Genomic DNA, 19,796 nt, shown 5'->3' with positions numbered 1-19,796 from the left:
AGTCGCCGCGCAAAAACTAGGCTCACGCAAAACTCGCCACAAGTGCAAAACTCACCTCATAGAAAACTCACCACACGCAAAACTTGCACACGAGGAAAAATTGCCACATGCACAAAAGTTGCAACACATGCAAAAGTTGCCTCACACAAAACTTGCACATACTCAAAAGGCACCACACATAAAACTCGCCACGCGCAAAACTCGCCATGCGCAAAATGCTGCACACAACTTGCTACACTAACCTGTCACATGCAACTCGACACACAAAAAGTTGCTACACGCATGTTGCCACACAAAACTCATCCAACAAAAGTCGCTACATGCATGTCGCCACATGCAACTCAACACACACAACTTGACAAACGAAACTCGCCCTAAAACACACACAAGTCTGGTATTATCTTCAAAAATAATAATCTGATTAATAAGCAGATAAACTACAAGAGCAACAAATGTACCATATAGGAAATACGGCAGCTGTCAGTCACATGACCTGTCTATTATGTGTATGTGTGAGCTAATATATACTGCCAGGGGGGAGGGCTTCCTGTTGGCTGGGGATTTATCAGGCTGCCAATTTAGCTTACAAATACTGAGGTAAAATTACTGAGCAAATAACGTGTGAACGAGGTCTAATACAGGAGGAGATGACACACAGGTATATACTATATACAGGGGAGATGACACACAGATATATACTATATACAGGAGAGATGACACACAGGTATATACTATATAGAGGAGGAGATGACATACAGGTACATATATATACAGGAGGAGATGACATACAGGTATATACTATATACAGGAGGAGATGACATACAGGTATATGCTATATATAGAAGATGACATACAGGTATATACTATATAGAGGAGGAGATGACATACAGGTACATATATATACAGGAGGAGATGACATACAGGTATATACTATATACAGGAGGAGATGACATACAGGTATATGCTATATATAAAAGATGACACACAGATATATACTATATACAGGGGAGATGACACACAGGTATATACTATATACAGGAGGAGATGACATACAGGTATAGACTATATATAGAAGGAGATGACATACAGGTATATACTATATATAAGAGGAGATGACATACAGGTATATGCTATGTACAGGGGAGATGACACAGCAGATATATACTATATACAGGGGAAATGACATACAGGTATATACTATATACAGGAGATGACATACAGGTGTATACTATATATAAGGGAGATGATAAACATGTATATACTGAGGTGAAAATATGAGGTGAAAATGAAAAGGTGTGAGTGCAAAATGAGAGGAGTGAGGGAAAATAGTGGAGTGATCAGAAAATGACATATGTGAGGTCGAAATGACAAGTGTTAGGGGGGAATGAGAGGCGTGAGGGGGAAAATAAGAGAAGTGTGGTGCTATAACTAACCACAGATATTTAGTATCTATTATGCCCAGGCAACGCCGGGCTCTTCAGCTAGTATATATATATATAGTCCAGACCAAAAGTTTGGACACACCTTCTCATTTAAAGATTTTTCTGTATTTTCATGACTATGAAAATTGTAAATTCACACTAAAGGCATCAAAACTATGAATTAACCCATGTGGAATTATATACTTAACAAAAAAGTGTGATACAACTGAAATTGTCTTATATTCTAGGTTCTTCAAAGTAGCCATCTTTTGATTTGATGACTGCTTTGCACACTCTTGGCATTCTCTTCATGAGCTTCAAGAGTTAATCACTGGAAATGGTTTTCACTTCACAGGTGTGCCCTGTCAGGTTTAATAAGTGGGATTTCTTGCCTTATAAATGGGGTTGGGGCCATCAGTTGTGTTGAGCAGAAGTCTGGTGGATGCACAGCTGATAGTCCTACTGAATAGACTGTTATAATTTGTATTATGGCAAGAAAAAAGCAGCTAAGTAAAGAAAAACGAGTGGCCATCATTACTTTAAGAAATGAAGGTCAGTCAGTCTGAAAAATTGGGAAAACTTTGAAAATGTCCCCAAGTACAGTTGCAAAAACCATCAAGCGCTACAAAGAAACTGGCTTACATGAGGACCGCCCCAGGAAAGGAAGACCCAAGAGTCACCTCTGCTTCTGAGGATAAGTTTATCCGAGTCACCAGCCTCCGAAATCGCAGGTTAACAGAAGCTCAGATCACAGACCAGGTCAATGCAACAGAGTTCTAGCAGCAGACACATCTCTACAACAACTGTTAAGAGGAGACTTTGTGCAGCAGGCCTTCATGGTAAAATAGCTGCTAGGAAAATATTGCTATGGACAGGCAAAAAGCAAAAGAGACTTGTTTGGGCTAGAGAACACAAGGAACGGAAAAAAGACCAGTGGCAATCTGTGCTTTGGTCTGATGAGTCCAAATTTGAGATCTTTGGTTCCAACCACCCTGTCTTTGTGCGACGCAGAAAAGGTGAACGGAAGCACTCTACATGCCTGGTTCCCACCGTGAAGCATGGATGAGGAGGTGTGGGGGTGCTCTGCTGGTGACACTGTTGGGGATTTATTCAAAATTGAAGGCATACTGAACCAGCATGGCTGCCACAGCATTTTGCAGCGGCATGCTATTCCATCCGGTTTGCGTTTAGTTGGACCATCATTTATTTTTCAACAGGAGAATAACCCTAAACACACCTCCAGGCTGTGTAAGGGCTATTTGACCAAGGGTACCGTCACACTGAAACGACGCTGCAGCGATACGACAACGATGTCGATCGCTGCAGCGTCGCTCTTTGGTCGCTGGAGAGCTGTCACACAGACAGCTCTCCAGCAACCAACGATCCCGAAGTCCCCTGGTAACCAGGGTAAACATCGGGTTACTAAGCGCAGGGCTGTGCTTTCCTCTGCACTGTCAGCGCCGGTCAGCCGTAAAGCAGAGCGGTTACGTCACCGCTGTGCTTTCTGGCTGGCCGGCGCTGACACAGGATGCAGGAGGAGTGCAGAGAAGCAGAGCGCCGGGGACAGACAGCAGAAGGTAAGTATGTAGTGTTTGTTTTTTTTACGTTTACGCTGGTAACCAGGGTAAACATCGGGTTACTAAGCACGGCCCTGCGCTTAGTAACCTGATATTTACCCTGGTTACCAGTGAAGACATCGCTGAATCGGCGTCACACACGCCGATTCAGCGATGTCAGCGGGAGATCCAGTGACGAAAGAAAGTTTCAGACGATCTGCTACGACGTGCGATTCTCAGCGGGGTCCCTGATCGTAGTAGCGTGTCAGACACAGCGAGATCGTAACAATATCGCTGGAACGTCACGGATCGTGCCGTCCTAGTGATCAAAGTGCCACTGTGTGACGGTACCCCAAGAAGGAGAGTGATGGGGTGCTACGCTAGATGACCTGGCTTCCACAGTCACCAGACCTGAACCCAATCGAGATGGTTTGGGGTGACCTGGACCGCAGAGTGAAGGCAAAAGGGCCAACAAGTGGTAAGCATCTCTGGGAACTCCTTCAAGATTGTTGGAAGACTATTTCCGGTGACTACCTCTTGAAGCTCATCAAGAGAATGCCAAGAGTGTGCAAAGCAGTCATAAAAGCAAAAGGTGGCTACTTTGCAGAACCTAGAATATAAGACCTATTTTCAGTTGTTTCACACTTTTTGTTAAGTATATAATTCCATATGTGTTAATTCATCGTTTTGATGCCTTGAGTGTGAATTTACGATTTTCATAGTCATGAAATGGCATTCAGGCGTTAAAGTCCACTTTTTTTCATTTTGTTGTGCTGTTTTCCTTTTTCTTTTTTTTATATTTGAACCACCTACAATAGTGGTCTGGAAAGCTTTGCACGTCTTTTCAAGGTAGTATTTTGATGCTGTTCATTTTTTCACTATATATACCGTGTGTGTGTGTGTGTGTGTGTGTGTGTGTGTGTGTGTATATATATATATATATATATATATATATATATATATATATATATATATAATATATTATATGTGTGTTTTTGAAGAATACTTTGTTTTAAAACTGTGACAATAACAGAACTGCTGTATGTAAAAGCTCATGTTAAAATCGCATTGCATATGGATGTCATACAGATACTAGATGTGAGGAAATCTCATTGCAAACGGATTACACACGGATCACCATACGGAGAACATTGGTGCAATTCTCGGCCGTCAAAGTCAAACCGTTTTTTTTATAAATATGTCTAGTGTGACTACGGCCTTAGTTTTAGTTATGGTAGTTTAATTGTTTTTTGCACATTTTTTTTCTCATGTTCCTGGAGCCGTAACAAAAGTCTAGTTTATTTCCTAATGGAAAATGAAGCAAAATGAACAATTTCCATAGCTGTGCTGTGATCCATTTATAATGGTGCCCCTGATGGACTTGTTGTAGCAATCAAGTACTATAGCAGAGTACCTCTGAGCTCGCCTCAATAAATCACAGCAGCGCGTTATCTCAAAGTGGCTGGAAAAACAACCTGAAAATAACATGTTTTTGTTTCTCTCTATTGTCGGGCCGGGAGTTACACAGGGTACATCAGGAGCATCATTGGTTTATCTTGTCGCAGCAATGTTTTATGTAACACATTCAATTATGGTAAAGATTACCATATTTTTCTAACTATAAGATGCACTTTTTTCCCAAAGAAGTGCGTCTTATAGTCGGAATATACTTACAAGTAGTGTGGCGGCAGCAGGAGTCAGGCGATTCTGCGGTGATGATCACCCTCCCTTCCCAGGCTGGTGCGGCAGGTTCGGCAGTGCTCTGTGGTGCGGATGGGTCCGGAGATCTCAATCTGAGCATGCGCCGTCCCTGGTGGCCATTTTCCCGGAGGCCACCGCATCGCAGTAATCGCAGGGCTTTCACAAAATGCCGGCGGAGCCCTTCCCCCTCCCACGACAGAGCAACAGCCTGGGATGGGATTTCCCGGATGCTACCGCATCACAGCAACGGATGTGCTGGGGCTCCATGCTTTTAGAAAATGTTGGCGAATGTCGGCGGAGTCTCCGCACCACGAGCACCGCCAAACGTCATATTGCCGAACCACCGAATACCCCCTGTGACCACGCTCCACCAGTGCTGCCGTTACCCCTGCTTCCCCGGTAGTCTGATCTTGGACTGTAAGACGGCCCCCATTTGACATATTACGGTAAAAAAAAAATTCCCTACTTTCCTTCTGAAAATGTGGTAATTTTTCATTATCTATTGATTAGCCTCTTTCTGCCATCGGACGGAATAGTACGTCTGATGGCAGAACCCCTGCTTTGATGCAAGCTCCAGCGGTGAGCCCGCATGAAAGCCGGGACATGTCAGCTGTTTTGAACAACTGACATGTGCCCGCAAAAGGCGCGGGCAGAATTGCGATCACTAATCCCGCCCATCAGCGCCCCTGTCACATGACTGCAGGTTGCTGATGGGTTGGCATGACATGGCAGCAGACCCCTATGGTTGTTATTGCCTTATTGCTGTGAGCTTTGACTCGGAGCAAGTGAGCATTTCTGCTATATAGAGCAGGGCAGCAGCAAGTGATCAGATGAGTGCAGCTTCTAGTCTCCCATGGAGAATATTGAAGCAAGTGTAAAGTGGGAAAAAAAGTTTTAAAAAACATGAAAAAAAATACACTGCTCAAATAAAAAAGGGAACACTTAAACAACTGAATATAACTCCAAGTAAATCAATCTTCTGTGAAATCAAACTGTCCACTTAGCTAGCAACACTGTTTGACAATCAATTTCACATGCTGTTGTGCAAATGGAATAGACAACATATGGAAATTATTGGCAATGATCAAGACACCCTCAATAAAAGGAGTGGTTCTGCAGGTGGGGACCACAGACCACATCTCAGTACCACTGCTTTCTGTCTGTTTTGGTCACTTTTGAATGTTGGTTGTGCTTTCACACTCGTGGTAGCATGAGACGGATTCTACAACCCACACAAGTGGCTCATGTAATGCAGCTCATCCAGGATGGCACATCAATGCGAGCTGTGGCAAGAAGGTTTGCTGTGTCTGTCAGCTTAGTGTCCAGAGGCTGGAGGCGCTACCAGGAGACGTGGAAGGGGCGGTAGAAGGGCAACAACCCAGCAGCAGGACCGCTTCCTCAGCCTTTGTGCAAGGAGGAACAGGAGAAACACTGCCAGAGCCCTGCAAAATGACCTCCAGGAGGCCACAAATGTGCATGTGTCTGCACAAACGGTTAGAGACCGACTCCATGAGGATGGTCTGAGTGCCCGACGTCCACAGATCAGAGTTGTGCTCACAGCCCAACACCGTGCAGGATGCTTGGCACTTGCCAAAGAACACCAGGATTGGCAAATTCGCCACTGACGCCCTGTGTTCTTCACAGATAAAAGCAGGTTTACACTGAGCACATGTGACAGACGTGACCGAGTCTGGAGACGCCGTGGAGAGTGATCTGCTGCCTGCAACATCCTTCAGCATGACCGGTTTGGCAGTGGGTTAGTAATCGTGTGGGGTGGCATTTCTCAGGAGGGCCGCCTGACTGCCATTAGGTACCGAAATGAGATCCTCAGACCCCTTGTGAGACCACATGCTGGTGAGGTGGGCCCTGGGTTCCTCCTAATGCAGGACAATGCCAGACCTCATGTGGCTGGAGTGTGTCAGCAGTTCATGCATGATGAAGGAATTGAAGCTATGGACTCGCCCGCCCGTTCCTCAGACCTGAATCCGATTGAACACATCTGGGAAATCATGTCTCGCACCATCCACCAACGTCACGTTGCACCACAAACTGTCCAGGAGTTGGCGGATGCTTTATTCCAGGTCTGGGAGGAGATCCCTCAGGAGACCATCCACCGCCTCATCAAGAGCATGCCCAGGAGTTGTAGGGATATCATACAGGCACGTGGAGGCCACACACACTACTGAGCATCAGTTTCTTTGCCTTGAGGCATTTACCCTGAAGTTGGATCAGCCTGTAACTTCATTTTCCACTGTGATTTTGAACATCATTCCAACTCCAGACTTCCATTGGATATTAGTTGTGATTTACGTTGATCATTTTTAGGTCTTATTGTTCCCAACACATTCCACTATGTAATTGATAAAGATTTGCAACTGGAATATTTCATTCAGTGATATCTAGGATGTGGGATTTTAGTTTTTTGAGCAGTATAATGTGTGTATTTATATATGTGTGTGTATATATATATATATATATATATATATATATATATATATATATATATATATATATATATATATATATATATATATATATATATATATATATATATATACACATATATATATATATACACATATATATATATATATATATATATATATATATATATATATATATATATATATATATATATATATATATATATATATATACACATATATATATATATATATATATATATATATATATATATATATATATATATATATATACATACACACACACACACACACACACACACACACACACACACACGTACGTTCAACACACCCTCTATCCGGCCCTTTCAAAATAAAACAAAAAATATATAAAAATACACATATTTGGTGGTGTCAGTTTTAGAATCGCCCAATCCATCAAGCTATGATAAAAATTAATCTTAACGGTGTAGTGAAAAAAAAAAAGTTAAAAGGCCAGAATTACATTTCTTTGGTCGCTGCAACATTGCATTAAAATGCAATAACAGACTATCAAAAGAATGTATCTGTAACAAAATGGTATAAATAAAAACAACAGCTCGGCACGCAAAAAATAAGCCTCCACCAGCCCCTGATCCTGAAAAATGGAGACGCTACGGGCCTCGGAATATGGCACAATTTACTTTTCTTTAACAAACTGGATTTTATTCACCACTTAAATAAAAAACAACCTAGACATGTTTGGTGTCTACGAACTTGCAATGACCTGGAGAATCAAAATGACTGGACAGTTTTAACATTTGGTGTACATGATAAAAAAAAACACAAAAAAAAAACAGATGTGGAATTGCCCTCTTTTTCAATTTCACCACACTTGGATTTTTTTCCCATTTTCCAGTACACAATATTGGAAAATGAATGGTGTCTTTCAAAAGTACAACTCGTCCCACAAAAATCAAGCCCTCACATGGCCATATTGAAGGAAAAATAAAAAAGCTACGGCTCTGGGAAGAAGGGGAGAGAAAAAGGCAAAAAGTGTGAAGAGGTTGATAGAACCCTGTCGTGGGCGGAATTTCCGCAGGTAACAGCTGTACATGACAGCTGACATGCTGTGGCTTTGGCCCTGCCCATTTTTTTAACCGTTCAGGGCCGATTAACCCCTTAAATATCTCTGGAATTGATGTCCAAGTGGTCTACAGAGGGTTAAAAACACATCTATGGCAGGATCGACCCCCCCCTCCCCCCCCACCAATTTAATTGGGTGTGCCGATTGTTGCCATGATACCCTGAGGTCATCTGATGGCATTAGGGTGGCCTGTTAGACTCAGCTATAAGTATAAACGAAAGAAATGAACTGGAGTCAAATTGGTATGTATGCAAAATAGGAGCATGTTCACGCTGGCTGAAAAGCCGACAAAACCCAAGACAGAAACAAATGCCCTGCTGTAAGTAAAAGCAATAGCTTTTACTTATTTCCTTAGAGCACAGTATTTTTTCTTTTTGTTTCGGTCTTGAGTTTTGTCTGTTTTTCGGCCAGTGTGAATATGCTCCTATTTTACATGCATACCAAAACAGCTGACCTGTGCGGGAAAGATGTGGGCTCTGTGCCGGAGCCCACATCAAAGGGAGAGACACGACATGTGCCGTACTTGTACGGCGCATGTCGTGAAAGGTTAATGACCGACATTTTAAAACAGAGATCCAGAATAAGGCTCCTTAACTACTGTCATTGGCGGTCATTAAGGGGTTAAGTAATATTGATTTGAGGATACTTTACATCCCTCAAGAACATAGTAGTCAGTTCCCTTCACATACTAGGTTAATGTTTTAACGCATGCATAAAGGAATTGTTACCTTTCATTCTTGTACTACCTAATGAAATGGAAAACGAGAAAAAAGCGTCAACAATATTTTACTATATACAGTTAGGTCCATATATATTTGGACAGAGACAACATTTTTCTAATTTTGGTTATAGACATTACCACAATGAATTTTAAACAAAACAATTCAGATGCAGTTGAAGTTCAGACTTTCAGCTTTCATTTGAGGGTATCCGCATTTAAATTGGATGAAGGGTTTAGGAGTTTCAGCTCCTTAACATGTGCCACCCTGTTTTTAAAGGGACCAAAAGTAATTGGACAATTGACTCCAAGGCTATTTCATGGACAGGTGTGGGCATTTCCTTCATTATGTCATTCTCAATTAATCATATGAAAGGCCTGGAGTTGATTTGAGTTGTGGTGCTTGCATTTGGAAGGTTTTGCCCTGAAGTAAACATCTGGTCAAAAGAGCTCTCCATGCAGGTGAAACAAGCCATCCTTAACCCCTTCATGACCCAGCCTATTTTGACCTTAAAGACCTTGCCATTTTTTGCAATTCTGACCAGTGTCCCATTATGAGGTAATAACTCTGGAACGCTTCAACGGATCCTAGCGATTCTGAGATTGTTTTCTCGTGACATATTGGGCTTCATGTTAGTGGTATATTTAGGTCGATAATTTTTGCGTTTATGTGTGAAAAAATTGGAAATTTGGCGAAAATTTTGAAAATTTCGCAATTTTCTAATTTTGAATTTTTATTCTGATAAACCAGAGAGATATGTGACACAAAATAGTTAATAAATAACATTTCCCACATGTCTACTTTACATCAGCACAATTTTGGAAAAAAAAAATTTTTTTTTAGGAAGTTATAAGGGTTAAAAGTTGATCAGCGATTTCTCATTTTTACAACAAAATTTACAAAACCATTTTTTTTAGGGACCACCTCACATTTGAAGTCAGTTTGAGGGGTCTATATGGCTGAATATACCCAAAAATGACACCATTCTAAAAACTGCACCCCTCAAGGTGCTCAAAACCACATTCAAGAAGTTTATTAACCCTTCAGGTGCTTCACAGCAGCAGAAGCAACATAGAAGGAAAAAATGAACATTTCACTTTTTAGTCACAAAAATGATCTTTTAGCAACATTTTTTTTATTTTCCCAAGGGTAAAAGGAGAAACTGGACCACAAAACTTGTTGTCCAATTTGTCCTGAGTACGCTGATACCCCATATATGGGGGGGAACCACTGTTTGGGCGCATGGCAGGGCTCGGAAGGGAAGGAGCGCCATTTGACTTTTTAAATGACAAAATTAGCTCCAATCTTTAGTGGACACCATGTCGCGTCTGGAGAGCCTCTGTGTGCCTAAACATTGGAGCACCCCCACAAGTGACCCCATTTTGGAAACTAGACACCCCAAGGAACTTATCTAGATGCATAGTGAGCATTTTGTACCCCCAGGTGCTTCACAAATTGATCCATAAAAATGAAAAAGTACTTTTTTTTCACACAAATTTTCTTTTAGCCTCAATTCTTTTCATTTTCACATGGGCAACAGGATAAAGTGGATCCTAAAATGTGTTGAGCAATTTCTCCTGAGTACACTGATACTTCATATGTGGGGGTAAACCACTGTTTGGGCGCACGGCAGAGCTCAGAAGGGAAGGAGCACCATTTGACTTTTTGAATGAAAAATTAGCTCCAATCTTTAGTGGACACCATGTCGTGTTTGGAGAGCCTCTGTGTGCCTAAACATTGGAGCACCCCCACAAGTGACCCCATTTTGGAAACTAGACCCCCCCAAGGAACTTATCTAGATGCATAGTGAGCATTTTGTACCCCCAGGTGCTTCACAAATTGATCCGTAAAAATGAAAAAGTACTTTTTTTTCACAAAAATTTTCTTTTAGCCTCAATTTTTTTTCATTTTCACATGGGCAACAGGATAAAGTGGATCCTAAAATGTGTTGAGCAATTTCTCCTGAGTACACTGATACCTCATATGTGGGGGTATACCACTGTTTGGGCGCACGGCAGAGCTCAGAAGGGAAGGAGCACCATTTGACTTTTTGAATGAAAAATTAGCTCCAATCTTTAGTGGACACCATGTCGCGTTTGGAGAGCCTCTGTGTGCCTAAACATTGGAGCACCCCCACAAGTGACCCCATTTTGGAAACTAGACCCCCCAAGGAACTTATCTAGATGCATAGTGAGCATTTTGTACCCCCAGGTGCTTCACAAATTGATCCGTAAAAATGAAAAAGTACTTTTTTTTCACAAAAATTTTCTTTTAGCCTCAATTTTTTTCATTTTCACATGGGCAACAGGATAAAGTGGATCCTAAAATGTGTTGAGCAATTTCTCCTGAGTACACTGATACCTCATATGTGGGGGTAAACCACTGTTTGGGCGCACAGCAGAGCTCAGAAGGGAAGGAGCGCCATTTGACTTTTTGACATACATAGTGTACATCAGGTTGGTGTGTGTGTGTTGTAGTGTACGTCAGGTTGGTGTGTGTGGTGTATACTGCACCACACACACCAACCTGATGTACACCACACCACACACCAACCTGACATACACTACAACACACACACCAACCTGACGTAGGGTCAGGTTGGCGAGTGTGGAGTAGTGTACATCAGGTTGGTGTGTAGTGTATGTCGTGTACATCAGGATGTGGTGTAGTGTACGTCAGGTTGGTGTGTGTGGTGTAGTATACACCACACACACACCAACCTGACGTACACCATACCACACACCAACCGGACATACACTACAACACACACATACACCAACTTGACGTAGGGTCAGGTTGGCGAGTGTGGAGTAGTGTACATCAGGTTGGTGTGTAGTGTACGTCAGGTTGGTGTGTGTGTGTGTTGGATACTACACCACACACACCAACCTGACGTACACTACACCACGCACTAACCTGACATACATTACAACACACACACTAACCTAACGTAGGGCTAGGTTGGCGAGTGTGGAGTAGTGTACATCAGGTTGGTGTGTAGTGTACGTCGTGTACATCAGGATGTGGTGTAGTGTACGTCAGGTTGGTGTGTGTGGTGTAGTATACACCACACACACACCAACCTGACGTACACCACACCACACACCAACCGGACATACACTACAACACACACATACACCAACTTGACGTAGGGTCAGGTTGGTGTGTGTGGTGTAGTGTATGTCAGGTTGGTGTGTGGTGTAGTGTACGTCAGGTTGGTGTGTGTGGTGTATTGTGTATATCAGCCTGGTGTGGGTGAGTGCTGTAGTCGAATATCAGGATGTGGCTAGTCCACGGACGTGTGATGAATTCTGAAGCATTCATCCAAACACAGTCCAGGTTTGTCGGGACACGTTTCACATTGGAAACGAGTTTCCCTTCTTATCCCCATTTTATAACATACCCGGCACCTTTTTCTTTTTTGCCCCTCACCGGGAAAATGTTGCCCTGGTACCATACGGGAACCTTGAGTTCGAGCAGTGCTGGGGCCCGCTCCTTCCTCGTCTCCAAACATCAGGGCCTTTATCACCGCCTCCTGGAACTGAAGGAAGGTGTTGTTGGTCTGACCTGCACATCGTGATAGCACGTATGCGTTATACAATGCCATTTGTACGATGTGCACAGCCAGTTTTTTATACCACACCTTTGTCTTCCGCATGGCACTAGAGGGCTGGAGGACTTGATCAGAAAGATCAACTCCCCCCATGTGTTTGTTGTACCCCAGCGCACAGTCCGGTTTGTGGACCTGTGCTGTGGTACCTCGAACGGTGGTGGCCGTGGTGCCGGGACCATGGATTGTTGTCAAGAAAAAGACGTCCCTTTTGTCTTTGAACTTGACCACAAGCATGTTGCCACTACATTGGGCCCGGCTCTCACCCTTTGGGAGAACCTGCTCAATTAGTGACAAAGGTAGACCCCTCTGGTTTCTGCGCACGGTACCGCAAGCAACGGTAGCTCTGGCAGAGAGGGATTGAAAGAGTGGGATGCTTGTATAAAAGTTATCAACGTACAGATGGTAACCTTTATCAAGCAGTGGGTGGACCAAATCCCACACTATTTTCCCACTCACCCCCAGAGCAGGTGGACATTCTGGGGGCTGGATCCTGGTGTCCTTTCCTTGATAAACTCTAAAGCTGAGAGTGTACCCTGAGGTACTCTCGCAGATCTTATAGAGCTTAATCCCGTACCTCGCCCTCTTGCTGGGCAGGTACTGACGGAACTGAAGCCTCCCTTTGAAGTGGATGAGGGATTCATCCACACAAATTTCCCTTTGGGGAATGTACACTTCAGCAAACTTGTTGCTGAAGTGTTCGATGACCGGCCGAATTTTGAACAGTCTATCAAAATTCGGGTCATCGCGGGGAAGGATGTCCGTGTTGTCCCTAAAGTGGAGAAATTTATGAATCGCCTCAAAACGCTTGCGAATCATAACCATGCCATATATTGGAGTTTGATATAAAATATCAGTACTCCAGTATTGGCGAAGTTCTGGTTTCTTAACAATTCCCATGTGAAGGACCAGTCCCCAATATTTCAACATTTCTGCAGAGTCAACGGGACTCCAAGCAGAAAATGATGAAACTGGGTTTTGGGCAAAAAATTGCAGGGCATATAAGTTTGTTTGCTCCACCATGAGACTGACGATTGACTCCGAGAAATAGACTTTGAAAAAGTCTATTTCCCGGAGGTTGGCAGTCTCAAATTGGATTCCTGATTGGGGAATGAAATCAGGAATCCGTGGAGCAAAATTTTCAGGGACGGGGGTCCAGGTGGGGGTACTAGTGCTAGGTTGGGCGTGACTAGCACTAGGTTGGGGGTTACTCACACTTGGTTGTGGGTCTTCTCCCCCGGCCTCCGACTCTTCTTCCCTGGGCTCCGGCTCTTCTTCCCTGGGCTGCGGACGATTTCTCGTCCTGCGACTTCGTGGTGGTGGCGAGTCCGTGTCACTGGAGGAGGAAGAGTGGGAGGAATAGAGAAAGGTAGGGTCCTCTCCCTCACTATCAGCTTCGGAGGCAATAAAAGAATATGCCTCTTCTGCCGAGTACAGCCTTTGTGACTGGGACGAGCGGGACATTGTGTGTGCGTGCGTGTAAAAAAACTAAGCTTTATTAGTGTGTATGTGTGAGTGTTTAGTCAAACTTTACTGCAGGAGGGGGCTTTCATGCGTGGGGGGCTGAGGAGATGCAGGAGCCGGCAGCAGCAGTAAGGGGAGCGATCAGCAGGGCACGGGAGCGATCACGCGGGAGCGATCACGCGGGAGCGATCAGCAGGGCGCGGGAGCGATCACGCGGGAGCGATCAGCAGGGCGCGGGAGCGATCACGCGGGAGCGATCAGCAGGGCGCGGGAGCGATCAGCAGGGCGCGGGAGCGATCACGCGGGAGCGATCAGCAGGGCGCGGGAGCGATCACGCGGGAGCGATCAGCAGGGCGCGGGAGCGATCACGCGGGAGCGATCAGCAGGGCGCGGGAGCGATCACGCGGGAGCGATCAGCAGGGCGCGGGAGCGATCAGCAGGGCGCGGGAGCGATCAAGCGGGAGCGATCAGCAGGGCGCGGGAGCGATCAGCAGGGCGCGGGAGCGATCACGCGGGAGCGATCAGCATGGCGCGGGAGCGATCACGCGGGAGCGATAAGTGGGGCGCGGGGGAGCTGTCAGGCGAAGGGGCCTGAGGAGACGCAGGAGCCGGCAGCAGCAGCGCGGGGGGGAGGGGGGGATGGGTGATCACTGGGGCGGGTGATCACCGGGGGGGGCAGGAGGTGGCTGTCAGGTGCGGAGGAAATGTGGGGGCAGGGGAGATGTAGGAGCCTGCAGCAGGGAAGGGTGATCACTGGGCAGGGGGGTGATTTCCGGGGCGTGGGAGGGAGTGGCGGTCGGGAGGGGGGATCGGACAGCGGGGGGAGCAGGAGGCAGAGAGGGGGAGTACCGGAAGGCGGACAGGCGACGATCAGCCGGGCACGGGGGAGCTGTCAGGCGAAGGGGCCTGAGGAGATGCAGGAGGCGGCAGCAGCAGTGGGGGGGTGATCAGGGGGGCAGGGGGTGATCAGAGTGATCACTGGGGCGGGTGATCACGGGGGGGGCAGAAGGTGGATGTCAGGAGCGGGGGGAAGGTGGGGGCAGGGAAGATGTAGGAGCCTGCAGCAAGGAAGGGTGATCACTGGACAGGGGCTGATTTCTGGGGTGTGGGAGGGAGTGGAGGGGTTAACGGATGGCAGGGGGGGGATCGGACGGTTGGGGGAGCGGGAGGCAGAGGGGGGAGTACCAGAAGGCGGACAGGTGGCGATCAGTGGATGGGAAGGCGGACAGGCGGCGATCAGTGGGGCACGGGGGAGCAGTCAAGCGAAGGGGCCTAAGGTAATGCAGGAGCCAGCAGCAGCAGGGGGTGGTGATCAGGGGGGCAGGGGGTGATCAGAGTGATCACTGGGGTGGGTGATCACGGGGGGGTCAGAAGGTGGCTGTCAGGAGCGGGAGGGGGGGGAGGAGGGGGCAGGGGAGATGTAGGAGCCTGGGTAATCACTGGGCAGGGGGCTGATTTCTGGGGCGTGGGAGGGAGTGCAGGGGTTAACGGATGGCGGGGGGGGGGGATCGGAAGGTGGGGGGAGAGGGAGGCAGAGGGGGGAGTACCGGAAGGCGGCAGCAGCGGCGATCAGGCAGCAGGGGGCGATCAGGCAGCGGCGGCGGCGGCGGCGATCTGGCAGTGGCGGCGGCGGGTGCGGCACGCAGGGACCTCACTCTCCAGCTTCCACGGACGGGATGAAGCTGGAGAGTGATGTCAGACATGTTTCACTCCGCCCCTCCACCGCTGATTGGAGTGAAAGCGTCACATGGACGCTTTCTCCAATCAGAGCTGGAGGGGGGTGAAACAGAGGGCACAGGAGCGATCGTGGCCACGGGGGGGGCAAAGCCACCCCCCCTGGGGTCAACTAGAGGTCCTCGCGTACCTGCGGGTCGGGTGACATTTCATTGACCCCGGTCACGCGACCCGCAGGAACGCGATCAAACCATGACGCATACGCTGCGTCATGGGTCGGAATGGCACCGACTTTCATGACGCAGCGTATGCGTCAAAGGTCGGGAAGGGGTTAAGCTGCGAAAACAGAAAAAACTCATCCGAGAAATTGCTACAATATTAGGAGTGGCAAAATCTACAGATTGGTACATCCTGAGAAAGAAAGAAAGCACTGGTGAACTCATTAATACAAAAAGACCTGGGCGCCCACGGAAGACAACAGTGGTGGATGATCACAGAATAATCTCCATGGTGAAGAGAAACCCCTTCACAACAGCCAACCAAGTGAACAACACTCTCCAGGAGGTAGGCATATCAATATCCAAATCTACCATAGAGAGAAGACTGCATGAAAGTAAATAGAGAGGGTTCACTGCACGGTGCAAGCCACTCATAAGCATCAAGAATAAAAAAGGCTAAACTGGACTTTGCTAAAAAGATCTAAAAAAGCCAGCACAGTTCTGGAAGAACATTCTTTGGACAGATGAAACCAAGATCAACTTCTACCAGAATGATGGAAAGAGAAAAGTATGGCAAAGGTGTGGTACAGCTCATGATCCAAAGCATGCCACATCATCTGTAAAACATGGTAGAGGCAGTGTGATGGCTTGGGCATGCATGGCTGCCAGTGGCACTGGGTCACTAGTGTTTATTGATGATGTGACACAGGACAGAAGCAGCCGAATGAATTCTGAGGTATTCAGAGCCGCCATACTGTGTGCCCAGATCCAGCCAAATGCAGCCAAACTGATTGGTCGTCGTTTCATACTACAGATGGACAATGACCCAAAACATAAAGCCAAAGCAACCCAAGAGTTTATTAAAGCAAAGAAGTGGAATATTCTTGAATGGCCAAGTCAGTCACCTGATCTCAACCCAATTGAGCATGCATTTCACTTGTTAAAGACTAAACTTCAGACAGAAAGGCCACAAACAAACAGCAACTGAAAACCACCACAGCGAAGGCCTGGCAGAGCATCAAAAAGGAGGAAACACAGTGTCTGGTGATGTCCATGAGTTCAAGACTTCAGGCAGTCATTGCCAACAAAGGGTTTTCAACCAAGTACTAAAAATTAATATTTTATTTTAAAATTATTGAATCTGTCCAATTACTTTTGGTCCCTTCAAAAACAGGGTGGCACAAGTTAGGGAGCTGAAACTCCTTAACCCTTCATCCAATTTTAATGTGGATACCTTCAAATGAAAGCTGAAAGTCTGAACTTCAACTGCATCTGAATTGTTTTGTTTAAAATTCATTGTGGTAATGACTATGCCCAAAATTAGAAAAATGCTGTCTCTGTCCAAATATATATGGACCTAACTGTAGCTTCACTTGCGCAATAGATAATTTTTGACGTCACACTTTGTTTAATATCTCACTTAAAAATTGCTCTATTGTCAGTTGTGATGTGTTAGCACGACATTTTTTTTTTAATTGTGACTATTATATGCCATTTTGTACTTATATGTTTCAGCACTGCAAAAACTGAAGATGTAACAAGCCATGTGATGCAGCTATTAACGAGACATTGCGTTGTGTTTGGAGATTACATATGGACTGAATTTGATGACACGTTTCTGGTGAAAAATGTGAACTCTGTAGCTGTTGTAGACACAGAGTTACAGCTGAAGGCCAGAAAGGTAGGACAATTGCCAATGGTCCTTCTGTTACCAAAAAAGTGCAAGCTGTAGACTTAAGGTACCGTCACACTAAGCGACGCTGCAGCGATACCGACAACAATGTCGATCGCTGCAGCGTCGCTGTTTGGTCGCTGGAGAGCTGTCACACAGACAGCTCTCCAGCGACCAACGATCCTGAAGTCCCCGGGTAACCAGGGTAAACATCGGGTTACTAAGCGCAGGGCCGCGCTTAGTAACCCGGCGCTTAGTAACCCGATGTTTACCCTGGTTACCGTTGTAAATGTTAAAAAAACAAACACTACATACTTACATTCCCGGTGTCTGGTCAGGTCCCTCGCCTTCAGCTTCCAGCACTGACTGAGCGCCGGCCGTTAAGTACAGCGGTGACGTCACCGCTGTGCTTTACGGCTTGCCGGCGCTCACCAGTCAGTGCACTGCGAGAAGCTGAAGGCGAGGGACGTGACCAGACACCGGGAATGTAAGTATGTAGTGTTTGTTTTTTTACATTTACAACGGTAACCAGGGTAAATATCGGGTTACTAAGCGCGGCTCTGCGCTTAGTAACCCGATGTTTACCCTGGTTACCAGTGACGACATCGCTGAATCGGCGTCACACACGCCGATTCAGCGATGTCAGCGGGAGATCCAGCGACAAAATAAAGTGCTGGACTTTCCCCAGCGACCAACGATCTCCCAGCAGGGGCCTGATCGTTGGTCGCTGTCACGCATAACGATTTCGTTAACGATATCGCTGCTACGTCACAAAAAGCAACGATATCGTTAACGATATCGTTATGTGTGACGGTACCTTCAGAATCAGTTTTGATAAATATCCTCCTTGTTTCTAAGGAAACACAAACCAGTTGTTCTCGATAATCTTTCGGGTCTCTGATTTCATTTTCCATAGGCTCACTGAAAAATAAAAACTCGAATCTGATTAGCTATGCAGTGCATTTTCTTCATTTTTCGAAATATGCTATATACCAGTTTTAAAGGGAAACTGTCAGCAGGTTTTTGCTACAATTTCTGAGAGCACCATGATGTAGGAGCTAAGAACCTGATTCCACTAACTGCTTCTTGCTGGAGTTTTGATAAAATAGTCGTTTTCTGATGCAGATTTACCAGTTCTTGGAATGTTGAACTTTGTAGAATGCCGGCCACACCACTGATTGGCCACTTTATGCCTATACACAGCGTACACAGAAAGCTGCCAATCAGTAGTGGTGGAAGGGTTACACGGAGCTCAGGAATATGGAGGACTACCTGGCAGCAGGTTTACTAGGCCTCTAGCCATCAGCTGAGAAAACAGTAGCTTTATCAAAAGTACAACAAGCAGCTCAATATGTGACACATTGCTGGAATCTGGGTCTCTGTCTCTACATTACGCTTCTCTCAGATTAGGTGGAAAAAGTCTGGTGACAGATTTCCTTTAATAACTGTACTTTTTTGCCCAGACTTATTATTTAATGGAAATCAGGCTAAAACATTCTAATCTCTTGGTTTGGCCGGTTAGATGTCACTGTGACAACACATTTGCTGACCAGTATGGGCGATTTACGTTTGTAGCTTGGCAGACATTTTCTTTTCCTCTAGGTAGCTGTATAAAATTGCTAATTTACGTTACATCTGTATATTGCGCACTCATTAGAAAACATAAGAATGTATTATCACTTTTCAGGCACAATTTGTTTCTCAGTTCACATGTGTGCATGCCTTAATGCAGTAATTTTTTTGTGTTTTTTTCCTATTCATTTTTTTTTTCTTTAGTAATTATTTCTGACTTATTTTATTTTTGTACTTGAGCCTATTGACCTTGGAAACTGCAATATAAGTGTTCATGTATTTACACTGAATGAAGAAGGACCAAGTGCAGAGAATTTGGAAGAAGAGAACGAAGATCTTGTGGCAGCGAACCACTGGGTTCTACCTGCTGGTGAGAATTTTCTAGTAAAATCTTTGTGCCTCCATGGCACAACATGACAAATGCAACGCATATATTTCAAGTTTAAAGGTATTGTCGTCTACTTGGACAAACTTTTTAAATAAACTTGTCAAATAAAAATAACATATATATTCACCTCTCGCACTACGAGCGCGTGAGCCCTGCAGCCAATCGGCTGTCTCTAATATTGTTGGACATTCGTCTGAAGGAAGTGAGAGTGCAGCAGTTAAAATGTAATTAATCTAGTTTGAGTGTAGTGAA

The 19,796-nt window shown here is 45.4% G+C and overlaps 1 protein-coding gene across 2 annotated transcripts in view; it reads left to right on the top strand.

Annotated features, from left to right (window-relative positions):
- TRIP13 (thyroid hormone receptor interactor 13) overlaps window positions 1-19,796 on the top strand; it is a 215,378-nt gene that overhangs the window by 39,321 nt on the left and 156,261 nt on the right. For both annotated transcript variants that reach the window (XR_011314029.1, XM_069730461.1), the window contains exons 3-4: window positions 17,428-17,593; window positions 19,397-19,526. Coding sequence is in view for 1 of the 2 variants with exons in the window: in XM_069730461.1 (XP_069586562.1) it covers window positions 17,428-17,593; window positions 19,397-19,526 (296 nt within the window). In the remaining variant the exon portion in view is untranslated. The remainder of the gene's footprint in view (window positions 1-17,427; window positions 17,594-19,396; window positions 19,527-19,796) is intronic.

This window comes from Ranitomeya imitator, chromosome 6 (assembly GCF_032444005.1).
Source record: "Ranitomeya imitator isolate aRanImi1 chromosome 6, aRanImi1.pri, whole genome shotgun sequence".
NCBI lineage: Eukaryota > Metazoa > Chordata > Amphibia > Anura > Dendrobatidae > Ranitomeya > Ranitomeya imitator.
The sequence above is the reverse complement of the archived record's forward strand: the minus strand, read 5'-3'. Positions and strand labels throughout refer to the sequence as shown.